Below are 15,970 nucleotides of genomic sequence, written 5' to 3'. Positions count from 1 at the left end.
CCAGGCTATGTTTCCAGGCCTGTTAGAGGTGTAAACCTATTACAAACTGGCACAGTCCTTCTGTAGTGCTAGGTGTGGAGTTGGAACTCACATGGACAGACATCCATTGTATAAGTATCCAAAAGAGGAGAGGTGTCCTTGGCCCATCTGCTGTTTCTGGGGAATCGCTTGACAGCAACCGGAGCAGTAGTCTGCTCGGACGTGCCTACTTTAGCCACTGTTTTTTCCCTCTAAGTGCTGATCTCCATTTTTTTATTTATGTACGTACAAAATAGGCATTGATTTGGTTCCACCCACGATTACAAAAGTTGCTAAGCTTGTTCTTTTACAGTTTCCTATTAGTGAAGGAACTTCATTGTGAAGGAAAATCACTGAACTCACTGAAGCACAGCTTACAGTGAAAAGATAAAATAATAAATATGTGGGCAATACAGAATCTGTTGCCTGCTTTGTGTTTATACTTCTAAGAGTCTGTCTATAGATATGAGGGAAGTACTGTTAATGACCTAGAGATTAAGAGCAAGCAAAAATGATGAACAAGTGTCTGTTTTAATCTACCTCTGATTTCACCTTTTCGCTTCAGCCTTTTCCTTTTATTGATGACTTCTATTTTAGTGGTATTCCCCAAATCCATAACTGTCTGTAACAGAGAAGCTCTAAACATATTTGTTCCACTAGACACCAAGGGCCTTTTCTGAGATGATGCTCATCATCTGTAAGGAGTTCAAAGAGTTCCCTTACTTTAATCTTATTAGCTGACTCAAAATCTTGCATCACTGTGATGATTTATAGATGCTTTCAAGTTGCTTTAAAAATAAAACAACAAAAAACCACTGATATTCTTGCAGACTTGTGAAGCTTGAAACGATTTGTTCTTTTGACTCACATTCATGCAGGAGCTGCGTAAGTTTAATCAGATATTACTTGATGTAAAAGGCAAAGTGCTTCATTCACATACTGATTGTGCCAGTAACTTCACCATCCTTTGTCCCTTAAGGCTTTCCTGATAATAGAAGGAAGATTAAATGAAACTGATAGGCTGCTCTCACAGGATCTTTTTGAGGGAAGATGCTAAGCCTTGCGTGTTTCAGTTTCCAAATAAAACTTGAGGAGTCTTTCAGACTCTGGTCTCAGTTGTGGGTTGTGTGTGGTTTCCCCCATCCCACTGTTTAAAAGGGTTAGAAGTGTGAAGATGAGAGGGAACAGAGGTCCTGTACAACACAGTGCCGATTTTCTCATACAAGGCATGTACAAGAGCACAAATAGGTTGGTTTCTGCTGGTAAACCACAGCAAAGAGCCACTGTGTTCCAGCCAGAGTGACTCACCTGCAGCAGGACACTCCTCTACATACACCGCTTGTGCACTCGCTGTAGGGCAACCTGGGGACCTTTCGGTGTTAACCACCAACACTTCAGCACTTCGGTATTTTGGCTGTTCACACTTAACCAGCGGTCATGCCTCAGGTACGTAAGCAAAAACTGAAACATGGAGTCCTCTAACACATGCACTGGGCTATTTTTTTCTCCTCCTCCCCAAAAAGCCTCGGGGAATAAATAAATAAGAGCACAGGGCAAAAAGAAAGACCATGGGGTAAAAAGCATGTACGAAGAGACTGAAAAAGATATAATTTTTTTTTTGGTGGTGGTGTCATTTTTAAAGGGAGACTGGGAAAAAAAGATTACCCACCTTTTTCCAGAGAGTCCCATAGAAAAAGAGAGACCAGGGGAGGGGAGACTGGAAAAATAAACTGTGGAAGGGGATGACTAGAAAATAAAGACTGAAAAGAGACTGAATAGGGAGAGGCTCCGGAAAAACACAGTGAGGCAGGGAAAGGTGCAGCTCTAGGGGGGAAAAAAAAAGAAATGCAGCTCTTGAAAACAAATCCTAGAGTCTCTTTTTTTTTTTTTAAATGGAGACTGGGAAAAACAGCTCTGTGTTTTTTTTTAAAAAAAAAAAAGATTCTGTCGGAAAGAAAGAGCATGGGGAAACCTTTTTTTCCACATTTTTTTTTCCTCAAAGAGACTGAAAAAAAATGCCCCATGAACTCATGGGACAGGGAATGACACTTTTTTCCTATCTTTCTCTTTGTTTCCCAAACAGACTCTGAAAAGGGCACCTGGAGAAAAGGGAGTCTGAAAAAAAAGAGAGGAGACTCTTTCTTTCTTTTTTAAGGAGAGACTTGAAAAAGAGACTGAAAACAAAAACTCTGGAAAAATAGAGTGATTTTTGTTGTTGCTTTTGTTTTTGTTTGTTTGTTTAGGAGTCCAGAAAATGAGAGGCTCTGGGAGAGAGATGGAAGAAAACTAAAGACTAAGAAAAAAAATGAGGCAAAAATGACAAAAGCAACAGATGATGACAACATGATAAAAAAAGAGGCTTAAACTATAGATACACAAACTCAGGAAAAGAGCTGAGAAGAAAAAGGCATGTTTTCTTGATAGCTGTATCTAGACTATACAGTTAACTTGCTATCTTTTAATTATTTACTGTTCCTTGTTAGTATTATCACTGTCTGTGTAGAGTGGCAGCAGACTCGTTTTGGTAAAGAAAAATTATGAAAACTCGAGAAATAATTATTATAGGTGAATTATGATTTCTACTGATATAAGCCTGACAACCAACTTGCTTTTGTGCCCATTTTTGCTTGTAAGGTCTCACAAAGTATGGTATTTATGGACTGCATGCAAACCATTTGAAAGGAAATCTAAGAATACCTTCCTTTGCCATATTGCAAAGACAAGGCTCCGTGTGCTGCATGGTAAGGGCACTGCAACATAAGGGAACACCACTGCAGGAAGCTCATGATTTTGGGTTTTATTTTTTAAAGGTTTTGAAGTTTTAGAAGTGCAAGAAGCCAGCCCCTGGCTGCCTTCATGACAAGACTCTGGCAGATGGATGTTTCTGCAGGTGGCATCGCACCTGCGACCACTTCTTCCCAGATATTAAAGCTCTCCCTGCTGGCAGCTGTCCCTGCCACCAGGTGCCCCTCAGCCGCTGCAGCCGGCTTGGGACAACGCCGGGTGCCCGCCGCCATCCCTCCCTCCCTCCCTCCCGACAGCCGCCATGGCTGCGGGCGGCCCAAGATGGCGGCGGGCGGGCCGAGATGGCGGCCGGCAGCGTGGCGCCGAGGCCCCTCCTCCCTGAGGCGTTTGGCGCGAAAATCCCCGTGAGGGGCCGGGGCCCGGCGCGGCGGCGGCCGCTGATTGGCTGGCGGGGCCGAGGCGGGAAAGGCGGCGGGGCGGGGCCGGGGCTGAGTGGGCTGAGGGGACGGCGGTCGCCATGGACCTGGCGGCGGCGGCGGGCGGCGGGGCGGCAGCGGCGGCGCCTCAGCAGCTGCGGGATGAGGTGGCCGAGAAGTGCCAGAAGCTGTTCCTGGCCTTCCTGGAGGAGTGAGTGGCGCCGGGCTGGGGCGGCGGCGGCGGGCGGGCAGGGCTGAGGGAGGGGGCGCTGAGGGGCAGTGGGGAGGGCTCGGCCTGTGGGGAGCTCCCTGGGCAGCCTTCGTGTGGGGATTTGGGTGCTCCGGGGGCTCCTCGGGGGAACTGTGTGGGGTTTGGGCTTTGGAGGGGGCCTCCTGCAGCGAACAACGATCACAGAGCCCAGATCATTGAGTGTTGGGCCTGGTTAGCCTGGAAGACAATAGGCTGAGGGGAGACCTCATCTATATATATATAATTTATATAATATATATACACATATATATATTAATACCAGAGGGGAGGCTGTCAAGGGGGAGGGACCAGCCTCTTTTCAGTTGTGCCCGGTGACAGGACAGCGGGCACAAACAGAAGCACAGGAAGTTCTGGCTCAATATGAGGGGGCGTTTCTTTACGGTGAGGGTGGCAGCACTGGGACAGGCTGCCCAATGAGGTTGTGGAGTCTTTCTCTGTAGAAACATCTCCAGATGTTTTTGGATATCTTATATATATTCAAACTCTCCCTGGATGCCATCCTGCACAATGTGCTCTAAGCTATCCTAGGTAGGGAAGTTGGACTAGATGAGTTTCAGAGGTCCCTTCCAACCTCAGCCATTCTGTGATTGGGTGAATAAGGTTGGAAAAGACCTCCAAGATCATCTAGTCAACTGTCCCCCTGCCACCACTGTCACCCTTCTAAACCATGTCCCTAAGCACCATGTCCCAAGAAAGCTGTTCACCTGATCCTAAGGGAACAAAGCCTGTCTTACTGCTGCAGGTCATGGTTAGACCACAGCTAGGAGGCTGCGTAGGAGAGCAGTAGGGCAAGAAGCAGATCCGTGTGTTTGCAAGGCGTCTGTGGAATGGGGACAGAAGGAAAAGCATCACTGGAAAAGTTGTTTGCAAGGGGATGGGGGGCACCATCGTTTCCTTGCACACTCCCCAGCACACATCATCCTTTTCTCGTCCCGTGACAGCAGAAGTTTTTTGCTGCTGCCTGATGTATAACTGTCAAACATTTTCCTGAATCGTGCTCACTTTCAGGTTCCAGAACAGTGATGGGGAAGTCAAATACCTGCGTGATGCTGAAGAACTGATTCGGCCAGAGCGGAACACGCTGATCGTCAGCTTTGTGGATTTGGAGCAGTTCAATCAGCAGCTCTCTACCACTGTTCAGGAGGAATTTTACAGGTAAAATGTAGAGGTTACATGAGGGCTGACCTGTGCTGCCATCTCAGGCCTATAAAGTCTTACCTGAGGTTATTTGCTTTCTGTATTCTGTAAACCCTTACATATAATTAGTTTTACTGGATCGAAGTTTATTGCTTAATGGTTTCATAATTACTACTTTATTATTTTTTGTATTTCAGGGTTTATCCTTACCTTTGCCGAGCAGTAAAGACTTTTGCCAGAGACCATGGAAATATTCCCTCAAACAAGGATTTCTATGTTGCCTTCCAAGATCTGCCTACCAGGCACAAGTAAGATGATTCCTTATGTGTTTTTAGTACTGGAAAAAAGTGTCAAAGGATACTGAAAACGTTTTTGATTATCAGAATAAAACATACAGTTTACCAGTACAATTGTGAAGAAGCTGCCTGATCTTAGGGCTGATCTTTGAAACAGTTTTTCATTTGTGAATCATACAAAAGTTAGACTGGAAAGGCTCTTAAATACTGACGTTCATAGTGTTCTGCAAACTAATGTAACCTCTCTGTTTGCAAAGCTGGTGTAGATAGTGTGTTGCTTTTGAAGTACCAATGAAGTAACCTTTGCATAGGTTTGGCCTTTAGTATTAATCTAAAATTTTAAGTAAAATCAGGAAATGGGAAAATAGAAACCTTGTTTTCTTTGGCTATTACAACTGTTCTCTAGTCACAGATTGAATGAAACTATGTAGCTACTGATTGGGTAGTACCTTTGGCCTAGAAATGGCAACCCTACTAAGAATTTAAGCCCGATTAATTTCCATTTTAAACAGAATTCGAGAACTGACATCGGCGAAAATTGGCTCTCTGATGCGTATCAGTGGACAGGTGGTACGTACCCACCCAGTTCATCCTGAGCTTGTAAGTGGAACCTTCCTGTGCCTGGACTGTCAGACAGTGATAAAAGATGTGGAACAGCAATTTAAATACACGCAGCCAAACATCTGCAGAAACCCAGTCTGTGCCAACAGAAGGAGATTCCTGCTGGACACAAACAAATCAAGATTTGTTGACTTCCAAAAGGTACAGCGGGGAGGTTGGGGCAGAGTGACAACAAAAGATGACATTCCTGTGTTCTAGTGGTAGCTGCAAGGTGTTGTTTGTACTTCTGCATATCAGAGGTGGTTGATTTTGGTTCTGTCAACCTCAAAAAGAGATCTCAAGGCACTGGAGTTTCTGCAAATAATTTCTTTCTGTCTGTGGAAGACTTTTGTGTAAGCATGGGAAATTATGCATAGAATCAAAGCATTTTTATTGCATGACTTGGTGTGTAAACAAGTCACTGAAAACTCATGTATTTGAGCCATTGTCAGTCTCCTGTCACAGGTACATCGTGTGTAATTATTTCATGCAAGTATGAAAAGGGATATCAGCAGGGCTATTTAGTATCAGCAGTGTTTTGTTCTAGACAGGTTTACTCTGCCAAATCCTCAGCACATGCTATTCCACAATAATGCTTTGTCAGTCACGTTAACTGGACTCTAACTTGCCCAAATACTTGTCCTTAACTTCAGAATTATCACTGTGGCTCTTGTGTATACTCTAAGTTTCCCTAACACTCCTTAGATACTGATTAGTAAAGTGTGATTTTATTTCATTAAAAAAAATAGTTTCATGATTGATATGGATGGCAGTCAGCAAATGCCACTTCCTGTATTTATTTTTTAAGCTATTTTAGCTTTAAAAACAGTTTGAAATTCGGTGACATCCTGAGCACTTGATGTTCTGTACCTCCTCAGGTCCGCATTCAGGAGACACAGGCTGAGCTGCCGCGAGGCAGCATTCCTCGCAGCGTGGAGGTGATCTTGCGTGCAGAAGCAGTGGAGTCTGCCCAGGCAGGTGACAAATGTGACTTCACAGGATCACTGATTGTCGTGCCTGATGTGGCTCAGCTCTCAACACCAGGTTTGTTGCTGCTGCTCCTGACCTCCGTGTGACATCCCCGCAGCTTGTTCTGGCGGCTGCTGACTCTTCCTTCTCATGGCAGGAGTGCGCGCGGAAACCAGCTCCCGGCTGAGCGGGACAGAGGGCTACGAAACCGAAGGCATCCGAGGACTTCGTGCCCTTGGAGTCAGAGAACTGTCCTATAAACTAGTCTTTCTAGCCTGTTACGTCGCACCAACAAATCCACGGGTGAGTCTACAGAGAAAAATAGATCCAAGAGTACTGAAGATTTCCACTGTGTTTTCACCTCAAATTAGGGGGGTGAGGATAGGTAAAGCTATAAAGAGGTGCGTGTACCACCTTTCTTTGCATTTAACTGCCCTCATATTCTGATTGAGTTTACGTATCAAGTTCTTATCTTGTCTTTATTGTTCATAGCAATTTTCATGGATATGAAATTGGAGTTTGCCAATTTCATCTATTCTAAAAAGCTAAATGATTCATTTATTTCATTCAAATTTCATACATTTCTCCAGTATTTGCTTTTCCTCCAGAAAATCCTATTGATTCATATTGTTCCAGGGGAAAAAAGCTAACCTTCATGTTCCCTCTATTTTATCATATTAAATTTTGGGATGTTATTACCACATAATAAGTAACACTGAATGTGACTGGGTTTTAGTGTGGTGCTATATTTTAGGATATAATTTCCTGCCTCATTTCAGAGTAATAAAAGGCCATGGAAATTCTGGTTGAAGAATACTTAAAAAGGCAAATTTTAGCCAAAGGAAGCTGTACTATTTTTGCTCTCTTTTTACTCTCTAGACAAGCATCCCTGTTGTTTTTTTTATTGTTAACTGAGCTTAGACTCAATTTTCCTGCTACAGAATTGTTTGTGTGTTTTTCTGTTTGTTTGTTTTAAAGATACCAGGTGATGAGCTTCCTTAGCCTAAGGCTAGTCTTTCTGAATGTGTTCTACTCAGCTTAGAGTGCATAAGAGTTTGTATAAGCTCCTGTCTGCAGTACTCGCATTCAGTAGTAATCACATTTGTCATGGTTATTTATTTTTTTTAATTTCCTTGTTTAGTTTGGTGGAAAAGAGCTCCGAGATGAAGAACAGACTGCAGAAAGCATCAAAAACCAAATGACCGTGAAAGAGTGGGAGAAGGTGTTTGAAATGAGCCAAGATAAGAACCTTTATCACAATCTGTGTACCAGCCTCTTCCCCACTATCCATGGTAAGAGTCCAGTTGTTGCTTCAGAGAAAGGAGATTTCCCCTGTGAAAATATTAGTTCTTATTAATATCTTTGTAGTACCATTTTGGGAATTCATGAAAGCCCAGTACCAACTATCTCAAACTCTTCCTTCCAGAATTGGTTTTGCTAGAAAAGGAAGACCTAATTCCCAAAGACTTCATTTGTTAAATTAGTAAGGGTTGTAATGGAAGTCAAAATGGTTTTGCTCTGTGGTGATCTGCCACTTAACCCTACAGCTGACAGTTGGATATGAGCTTTATTTTATATGGGCATCCTTTGAAAGATTTAAGAGTTCCAAATCCATATGCTGTTGTGCGTGGATGTGTGTGCATATGTCTGGTGTTGCTTCTGGCTTGGAACTGGTTTGAGAACTTATGTTGGTTATGTCTGAAAAGTTTGATCAGCTGAATTTTGTCCATATTTGGAGCCACCCTAGTGTAAAGGAACTCAGTTGCCTTTCGAGTTATTCTTCCCTGAAACTGTATCAAGAACATAAATAGGCTTCTAGGGGATGTTTAGTAAATAAGTAATTCTGAGTTGATGTGCCTAAGTGCTCTAAAATTCTTCCAGTGGGCTAAAATTTTCTTAAAATACATGGTGTTGCATGTTGAGTGTCCTTTCTTGGGTAGGTAATGATGAAGTGAAACGGGGGGTCCTGCTGATGCTTTTTGGAGGAGTCCCTAAGACCACTTCTGAAGGCACTTCTTTGCGTGGGGACATCAATGTTTGTGTTGTTGGCGATCCAAGTACAGCCAAGAGTCAATTTCTAAAGTAAGTTTCTCTTTAAAATTCAGTATTTAAATATTGTCCAGTGTGACTAGAGCTATGAATGTATTACTCTGCCTTTCCTACGTTAAACAGAGGTAAGGGAAGTAAAATGGTAGAGAAAATTTTCCAGGAATAATTTGGATGTGGTTGAATTATTTGGGCTGAAGTAAATTCAACTGGTCCATAAGGTAATAAAAAAGAATTAATTTAAGAGGTGGTTGTTGTTTTTCAGATAATTATGAAAGTACAAGTTTTTATGTTTTTGAAAGTCATTGAATGTTAAAAATGTAACATTGAATATCTTAAAATATTAGAGATGGATAAAATAGTGATTTTTTTTTTTCCCCTCTGCTTTAGCGTAGTCTAAACTGGTAGGTCCCAATACCGATCAACCAGACAGCTATTAAGCCTGAACAATAATTATGAAATAAGTATATCTAATGGTACACATTCAAGCTATAATGCTTTTTTTTTTTAACCTCAAGTTCTATTTAATATGTTTTTTTTTCTCATGATGCTCTTTTACCTCTGGATCACTCTCTGTGAGGCTGAGGTCTACTGCATCTCAGAAATGTGGAGGCACCACAAAAGTTGCCTTTGACTGCCTGTGGTCAGCATAGCTGCTTCCTGCTGTGCAGCCTTGTGCTGTTCCTTTGTGCTGACTTCTACCTGACCTGTGAGGAGCTGCCTAAGCTTGTGAAGTCAGCAGAAAACTGTGGGAGGAGGTCTGGATTATTTTTTCTGCTGGTATAACCAAGAGTGAATAACAGACCTGTTACAGACTGCAGTTAGATAAGGTTTAGTTCCCAAGGCTCGCTCAAATATCATTACAGATAGGAGGACCTAACTAAATGTTAACTGCTTCCAGAAGGAAGGAATAAGTCCTGGCCCTAGGGCTTGAAAGCAGTCATGCATTAAAGTTGTCTTGTTTCTGCAGGTCTCAGTCTGTCTTTTTAAGTTTGTATAACACAGTTTCTCACTTTCAATAGGCACGTGGATGAATTCAGTCCTCGCGCTGTATACACCAGCGGAAAAGCCTCCAGTGCTGCTGGTCTAACAGCAGCTGTTGTAAAAGATGAAGAGTCACATGAGTTTGTAATTGAAGCTGGAGCACTGATGTTGGCAGATAATGTGAGTACAGGAACTAGAGAAGTTTCTGCACCCCTAGAATGGTTTTGATTAATGACAAAAGGCCCCAAACTGTCTTAAAAATGCTTTTGCTCCAAATGTGATTGAATTTGAGTAACTTGTTATTTTTTGTTCTTCTGCTGCAGGGTGTATGTTGCATTGATGAATTTGACAAAATGGACTTGCGGGATCAAGTTGCCATCCATGAAGCAATGGAGCAGCAGACAATATCCATTACTAAAGCCGGAGTAAAGGTACCTTGTGCTATTCCTTTGGCTGTGTAGTCTCCATGACTGTGTGAGTGTTTGTGGCACACACTGATCCAACATCATCTCTCAGACTTTGATGTCAGCTCTGCAGCTGCCTTGCTGTGGCAGAGAGAGATCACTTATCTGCAAAGTTTTCATGCCACTTGCTCATAAATAATTGGAAACTGTACTGAAGGGGAAAAAGAGACAGTAGTGGGAAGGAACAGAAAATGGGAATGAGTATGGGGAAATTCAAACCCTGACGTAACCCTCAAATGGTGTAGATTTTTTCACTTGCGGAACGATTTGTATATATGCACTGTGTAACAGTTTTAAAGGCTTATTTCAGTATTGGTGGTAGCTGTATGACAATGTCAAAAATTTAATCATTAAATTGCAATGTCAAAAATTTAATCATTAAATTAAGTATCTGAGCAGAATAGAATACTGGAGCTGGATTAAAGGACTGGTTAGAAGAGTTTGGACTCTTGAGGAGCTGTTGTTGTAATATAATCATTGCAATTCTGTATAAAAGACTTCATGCGGATCTTTTGGAGTTGCAATAAGTTGGTTTAGCAAGTCATGACTTCTTTTTCTTTTCTTTTCTTTTTTTTTTTTTTTTTTTTTTTGTCAGGCTACCTTGAATGCCAGGACCTCCATTTTAGCTGCAGCAAACCCAGTTGGTGGGCGCTATGATAGATCCAAGTCATTGAAACAGAATATAAACTTATCTGCTCCCATCATGTCTCGGTTTGATCTCTTCTTCATTCTTGTGGATGAATGTAATGAGGTAATTTTGAGCAATTGTAGAATAATTTACATCAGAAAAGACCTCTGGACGCCTCTAGTCTAACCTCTTGCTCAGAGCAGATCATTAAGAGCAGGTTGCCAAGACCTTGACCTGGCAAATTTTGAGCATCTTCACAGATGGAGATTCTTCAGTTTCTTTAGGCTGCTATGGCAATGTTTGACAACTCTGCTTTTTATATTAAAAAAAAAAAAAAAAAAGAAGTTATATCTAATCAGAATTTCACATGGTTCAATTTGTGTCAGTTGCCTCTTGTTAATTTGTACTTTCAGGAACAATCTAGCCCCATTACATCTTGCCAATGAGGCACTTGTTTCTTTACAGGCTGAACTCATGCAGCTCTGTCGCTCCTCACACATAATGTGCTCCTGCCCTCTGACCATCTCTGTGTCCCTCTGCAATTTTAGGTGAAACTGATCTCATGAGAGCCTCTTGCTTCTGCTTTTATTCTCTGTCTGCGAAGTTAAAAAGCTGGCAGTACAAATTTGAACACACTGATGAATACAAGGATACTTGTGGTGATTTGACCTGCAAACGTAACAACATTAGTCAGTTTTACAAATTGCTAGTCACTAAGGCTAAGACTGCTACCACCTGTCTATGTGGCATTTGCCTCGAGAGTATAAAAGATGCAGAGATTCATGGTGTCTCAGTACAGTTCTTTCAGATGTTTTGCTCAGCATCATTATCTAATTGAGAAGGGACTATTGAAAGAGAGAGTAGGTTGTAAAGAAAGCCAGCAGTTCCCACGCTGCAAAGTGCTGCTTTCTGCCTGTTCTATGGCTAATTTGTAGCCCAGGAGAATACCAGAAGTTGTAAATCCTAAAATTGCCTTTCATGCCTTCTCTGCTGCGTCCTTGTATTGAAACCTTCCAGGGCATTCTCCTGGGTCTTCTGGCAATGTCTTGCTTCTGGAAAGAGTAGCTCAGCCGTGACGAGTGCAAGTGAGGGAAGGGGATGGGAAGAAGAATACAGCTGTTGCTCTGACGTTTGGCTGGTGTTGCAAAAGTGATCTAACAGAGCAATATTATTCCAGGTTACAGATTATGCCATTGCCAGACGTATAGTGGATCTGCATGCCAGAGTAGAAGAATCTGTTGATCGTGTGTATTCATTAGACGATATCAGAAGGTATCTGCTGTTTGCAAGACAGTTTAAACCCAAGGTAATACTGCCTTTTTGTATAAATTAATCTGTGTGAGAAAGTCCAAAGGATTAGTCACTCTGTAGCTTGCTTTCTTCAGACAAATGCTCCTCACGAGAGGAGCACTAAACTCAGTTGTTATCTAGAAACATAATGTATTTTGGAGCCATGCACTCTTTCTTTTTTTTTTTTTTCCACTCCAGAAGTCCAGACAGCCCAGATGAGATTATGCTATAATCAGTGACCTTAATCTCTTACCTCAAGAGCATGGGTTATTTGATACATGAATACAGAGATATTCGTATTTTATTGACCTCTTGCTTAATCAAGCAGATTGTTTGTCTTTATTTTAAAAGGGTGGTGTTCCTCAATATTTCTTTGCTCTTGTTACGGTAAAACACAGAACATGTGAAACTGCTCTAAGTACAGATTTTTGTGGTCTACCCAAGTAGCTTTTTGGATGTGCTGTTTTCTAGCTCTGTTGGAAATTATTCTAATGTCATTCTTCTCAAATGGGAGGAGAGGACACCCTCCCTTTACAGAGTTCTGCAAACTTCCATTTCATTTCTATGTGGTGGGAAGTTTGTTTTCCAGTTGGATCTGTGTATGTGCAGATAGACAAAAGCTAATAAAAAGCACGCACACAAAGCTGTACTTGGTGTTAGTATTCTTGAGCATATACTTGTGTGTGTGTGTGTTTGCATGTAGAACAATCATAGAGACAGGCCTTAATTATGCCTAGAAGCAAGTCTAGAACAGAAAAACAAATTAATAAAAAATTTGCTGTAAGATAATTGATGAGTCAATGTACTTACTATGTAACTGTTACTATAACCATTATTACAATGTAATTCTGTTACGATTGTCCATTGTATTTATGTATGGTAAGTGTAATAGAATTAAATATTTCACAGAAAAGTTTGGAAACTGCTAATATGATTCAAGAAGCATAAACTTGAATGCTTTTAACATGGCAAACTGTCTTACTATCTTATGTCACAAAGATATCCAAGGAGTCTGAGGACTTTATAGTGGAGCAGTATAAACGGCTACGGCAGCGCGATGGCTCTGGAGTGACAAAGTCATCTTGGAGAATCACAGTGCGGCAGCTGGAAAGCATGATTCGGCTCTCTGAAGCTATGGCCCGTATGCACTGCTGTGATGAGGTATCAGGTTTTTCATGAAGGTTTATAGAAATGTTGTGGCAGCTCTGGCTTTTCTATGTGACTATGGTATTGTGCATATTTAAATCCCATAAGTGAGGAGGTGGGTTATTTTTTAATTAAACACAACTTACAAAGAAACTGATGGCTTTTAGCTAAAGGCTGAAGTAAGGAAGATTTGTCCAGTTTTTTCACTTCAGTTCCAGAGGAGAGTCTCATTAATTATAACCTTTTTTTATTATATTGTTTTAGACCCATTTCTTTCGTGTTTCTTGTTCCACTGATCCTTCTTCAAAATATTCTTGGTATAAGTAAAAAATCTTTACTGACACCACGTGATAACTAAAGTCTAAAAGGTTCATCAGGTTGTTTATTCCTTCTGTAACCTTATGTTGCAGAATACCTGTAGTAGAATGTAATTTGACTTGTGGGGTCTTTACTGCTTATGATTAATTAGCTGAGATGGGTAGAGAGACTGTCAGAATCAGGGGTGAACTGGAACTATTGGAGAAAGAAACCTTTAATACCAGAAGAGCCACCATGCCTATGTAATTCACGTTTTTTAAAATCTTCCCCAGGTTCACCCAAAGCATGTGAAGGAGGCTTTCAGGCTTTTAAATAAATCCATCATTAGAGTTGAGACTCCTGACATCAATTTAGACCAAGAAGATGAACAGCAAATGGAGGATCAAGAAGACCAAGATGGAGTCAATGGTAAATTATTTGTAGAGAGCTTTTCAAAGGGGAAAGTACCTCCAGTCTTTATAGCTTACCCTTTTTGAGTATACACTTCTCTTCAGTTTCCCACCTATTTCTCTTCTAACACTGTCTAGGAATCTTTATTCCTGCTACTAACTCCTGTTTCTTCAGCTTTTTTGTAGGCTCCACTTGCCTAGGTTGGTCAGTGCCACACTTTTTAGTGGGTCAGATTATTAGCCAGTTACACTATGTTGTAGAGTTAAAGCTAAGCACGTGTCCAAACAGGTGCAGCAGAACCTCCAGCTGGGGTTAATGGCCTTGTGAATGGGATCAATGGCCATTCTGAGGACACGAACAAGGATGGTGCACCAAAAGCTTCTCTTAGGCTGGGCTTCTCTGAATACCGACGAATTTCTAATCTTCTTGTGCTGCACCTCAGGAAAGCAGAGGAAGGTAAGGATTTGTTTGTTAAAAATATGGCAGACTGAGTTGTGTCAACGTGTGTGAACTGGCTCTTCATTAAAACAAATTCACCTGAAACTTAGAAGGTTTGCATTTTTCAGTGGTATTTGTTAAACGTTTCTGTGTTAAACATTTATACTCCAATTAAACCATGATAAAGCAGTCTCCTGTGCAAAGCATGGTGTTTTAAGAAGCACAAGAGAGCTATTGTGTGTTTATCTTTTCAACGTTACAAATGTTAACATAGATACCCTTTTCTTTTATGGTTTGAAAATTATCTTACTGCTGCTATGTTTATGCAAATTATGTGGAATGGTATTGTAATCATTTTTTTAATGCTTTCCGTTTGCAGAAGAGGACGATTCGTCATTAAAGAAGAGTGAACTTATTAATTGGTATCTAAAGGAAATTGAATCTGAAATAGAATCTGAAGAAGAGCTAATAAATAAAAAGAAGATCATAGAGAGAGTCATTCACCGACTTACACGTTATGTATGTATAAAAATGTGTGGATAGTGAAAAAGGGTTTTAATATATGGTACAATAACTCATTTTTAATAGATTTCTCTAATTTGAGAAATGTGTTTTGTGTTTCTATGTCATTGACTGATGCAGCATAATGCCATCTTTGTTTAATAACTGTTAAAATTCATCTCAGAGAAAACACTGAAATAAATTAGAGGTGTGTATTAGTACAAGTTTAAACTGCTATTATATTTTCTACTGTTTATTTATAGAAGCATAAGTGCTATTTTTCTGTATTTTTGTAGTTTCAGTTTTATTAGCACACAAATATTAACAAAACATTTTACTTACTTTAGGTTTTAGAGTGTCTTAAAATATTTCTCTGAAGTAGAAATCGTTACTTCCCAGGATCCAGTACATGCTCTGAAGTTACTTGTTTCACATTTGGGGATTTTTGTAAGAAAAAAATGTCAAAGTAGGAAAGAGATGGAATACTTCTCAATTTTAAAAGTATAAAAACACTAGAATGACGTATTCCCAGAAAGCATACTACATATAGGAGATTTCAACAATTACCTTCAGTGGTAATTAGGAACCTATTAAAGAGGGAGTTGACAGCTAAAAGGGTTGAATAATTTGTTAATTAGAGGTGCTACCAGCAGAAAAAAGGAGATTCTTTTTAAAAAAGGACAAACAAAACAGTCCTTTTCATTCTTGTCTGAATACAATTTTCTTGTCTGTTGCAGGACCACATTCTGATAGAGCTGTCTCAGTCAGGCCTGAGGGGTTCCAGAGAAGAGGAGACTTTTGATGAAGACCCATACCTGGTTGTCAACCCAAACTATCTGCTGGAAGACTAAAGGCAGAGATCTGGGTTGTAGAACAGACTCAGACTAGTTACGTGTTGGAAAACGCATTCTTTTCTGCATTCTTGCAATGGTTGTTACATAGCTATCTGATTCATATGAATGCTTTACTGTGTAACGCATCAATATGCAATTAATAATATATGATTGATTGTAGACACTGAGCATACCTGAAAATTTTTTAAAGTGCCATGTATTAGTTTCATTTTTAATTCTGTTTTCACTGCCATCGTCCAGATGCAGAGGAGGGTCACTCAACAGCTCTTTTTAGCATCAAGCTACGTAGATGCTTTGGTTTTAAAGGGGGGGAATTTTGTTCTATTCATTGTTCTTATTGTATTTGGTAAATTTTTTATACTGTAGATTTTAAATGTTTTTCTTAATAACATAAATAAAATATCATTAAATGTCTGGAGATCTCTGGGGGTGGATTTGTTGGTTCTGGTATGTGGGGAT

At 40.6% G+C, this 15,970-nt stretch overlaps 1 protein-coding gene across 1 annotated transcript; it reads left to right on the top strand.

Annotated features, from left to right (window-relative positions):
• The first annotated feature begins 3,231 nt into the window (after positions 1–3,231).
• On the top strand, positions 3,232–15,925 carry MCM6 (minichromosome maintenance complex component 6). The gene is made up of 17 exons (XM_038182593.2): positions 3,232–3,390; positions 4,459–4,605; positions 4,785–4,895; positions 5,396–5,645; positions 6,362–6,527; positions 6,610–6,755; positions 7,594–7,744; positions 8,393–8,534; positions 9,521–9,662; positions 9,806–9,913; positions 10,542–10,697; positions 11,752–11,880; positions 12,864–13,025; positions 13,601–13,736; positions 14,007–14,174; positions 14,536–14,675; positions 15,395–15,925. Exons 1-17 carry the CDS (start codon positions 3,281–3,283, stop codon positions 15,506–15,508), a joined length of 2,478 nt encoding a protein of 825 aa, XP_038038521.2. The 5' UTR covers positions 3,232–3,280; the 3' UTR covers positions 15,509–15,925.
• Positions 15,926–15,970: the final 45 nt, after the last annotated feature.

Source organism: Anas platyrhynchos, chromosome 7 (assembly GCF_047663525.1).
Source record: "Anas platyrhynchos isolate ZD024472 breed Pekin duck chromosome 7, IASCAAS_PekinDuck_T2T, whole genome shotgun sequence".
NCBI lineage: Eukaryota > Metazoa > Chordata > Aves > Anseriformes > Anatidae > Anas > Anas platyrhynchos.
Note: the sequence above shows the minus strand (reverse complement) of the source record. Positions and strands in the feature narration are given on the sequence as shown.

Excerpts from the sequence above, each read along its gene's own strand:
- MCM6 (XM_038182593.2), top strand. The coding sequence starts at position 3,281 with ATGGACCTGGCGGCGGCGGCGGGCGGCGGGGCGGCAGCGGCGGCGCCT. Across the intron at positions 4,606-4,784 it reads GTTCAGGAGGAATTTTACAG|GGTTTATCCTTACCTTTGCC; the intron begins GTAAAATGTAGA and ends TTTGTATTTCAG. Across the intron at positions 4,896-5,395 it reads GATCTGCCTACCAGGCACAA|AATTCGAGAACTGACATCGG; the intron begins GTAAGATGATTC and ends CATTTTAAACAG.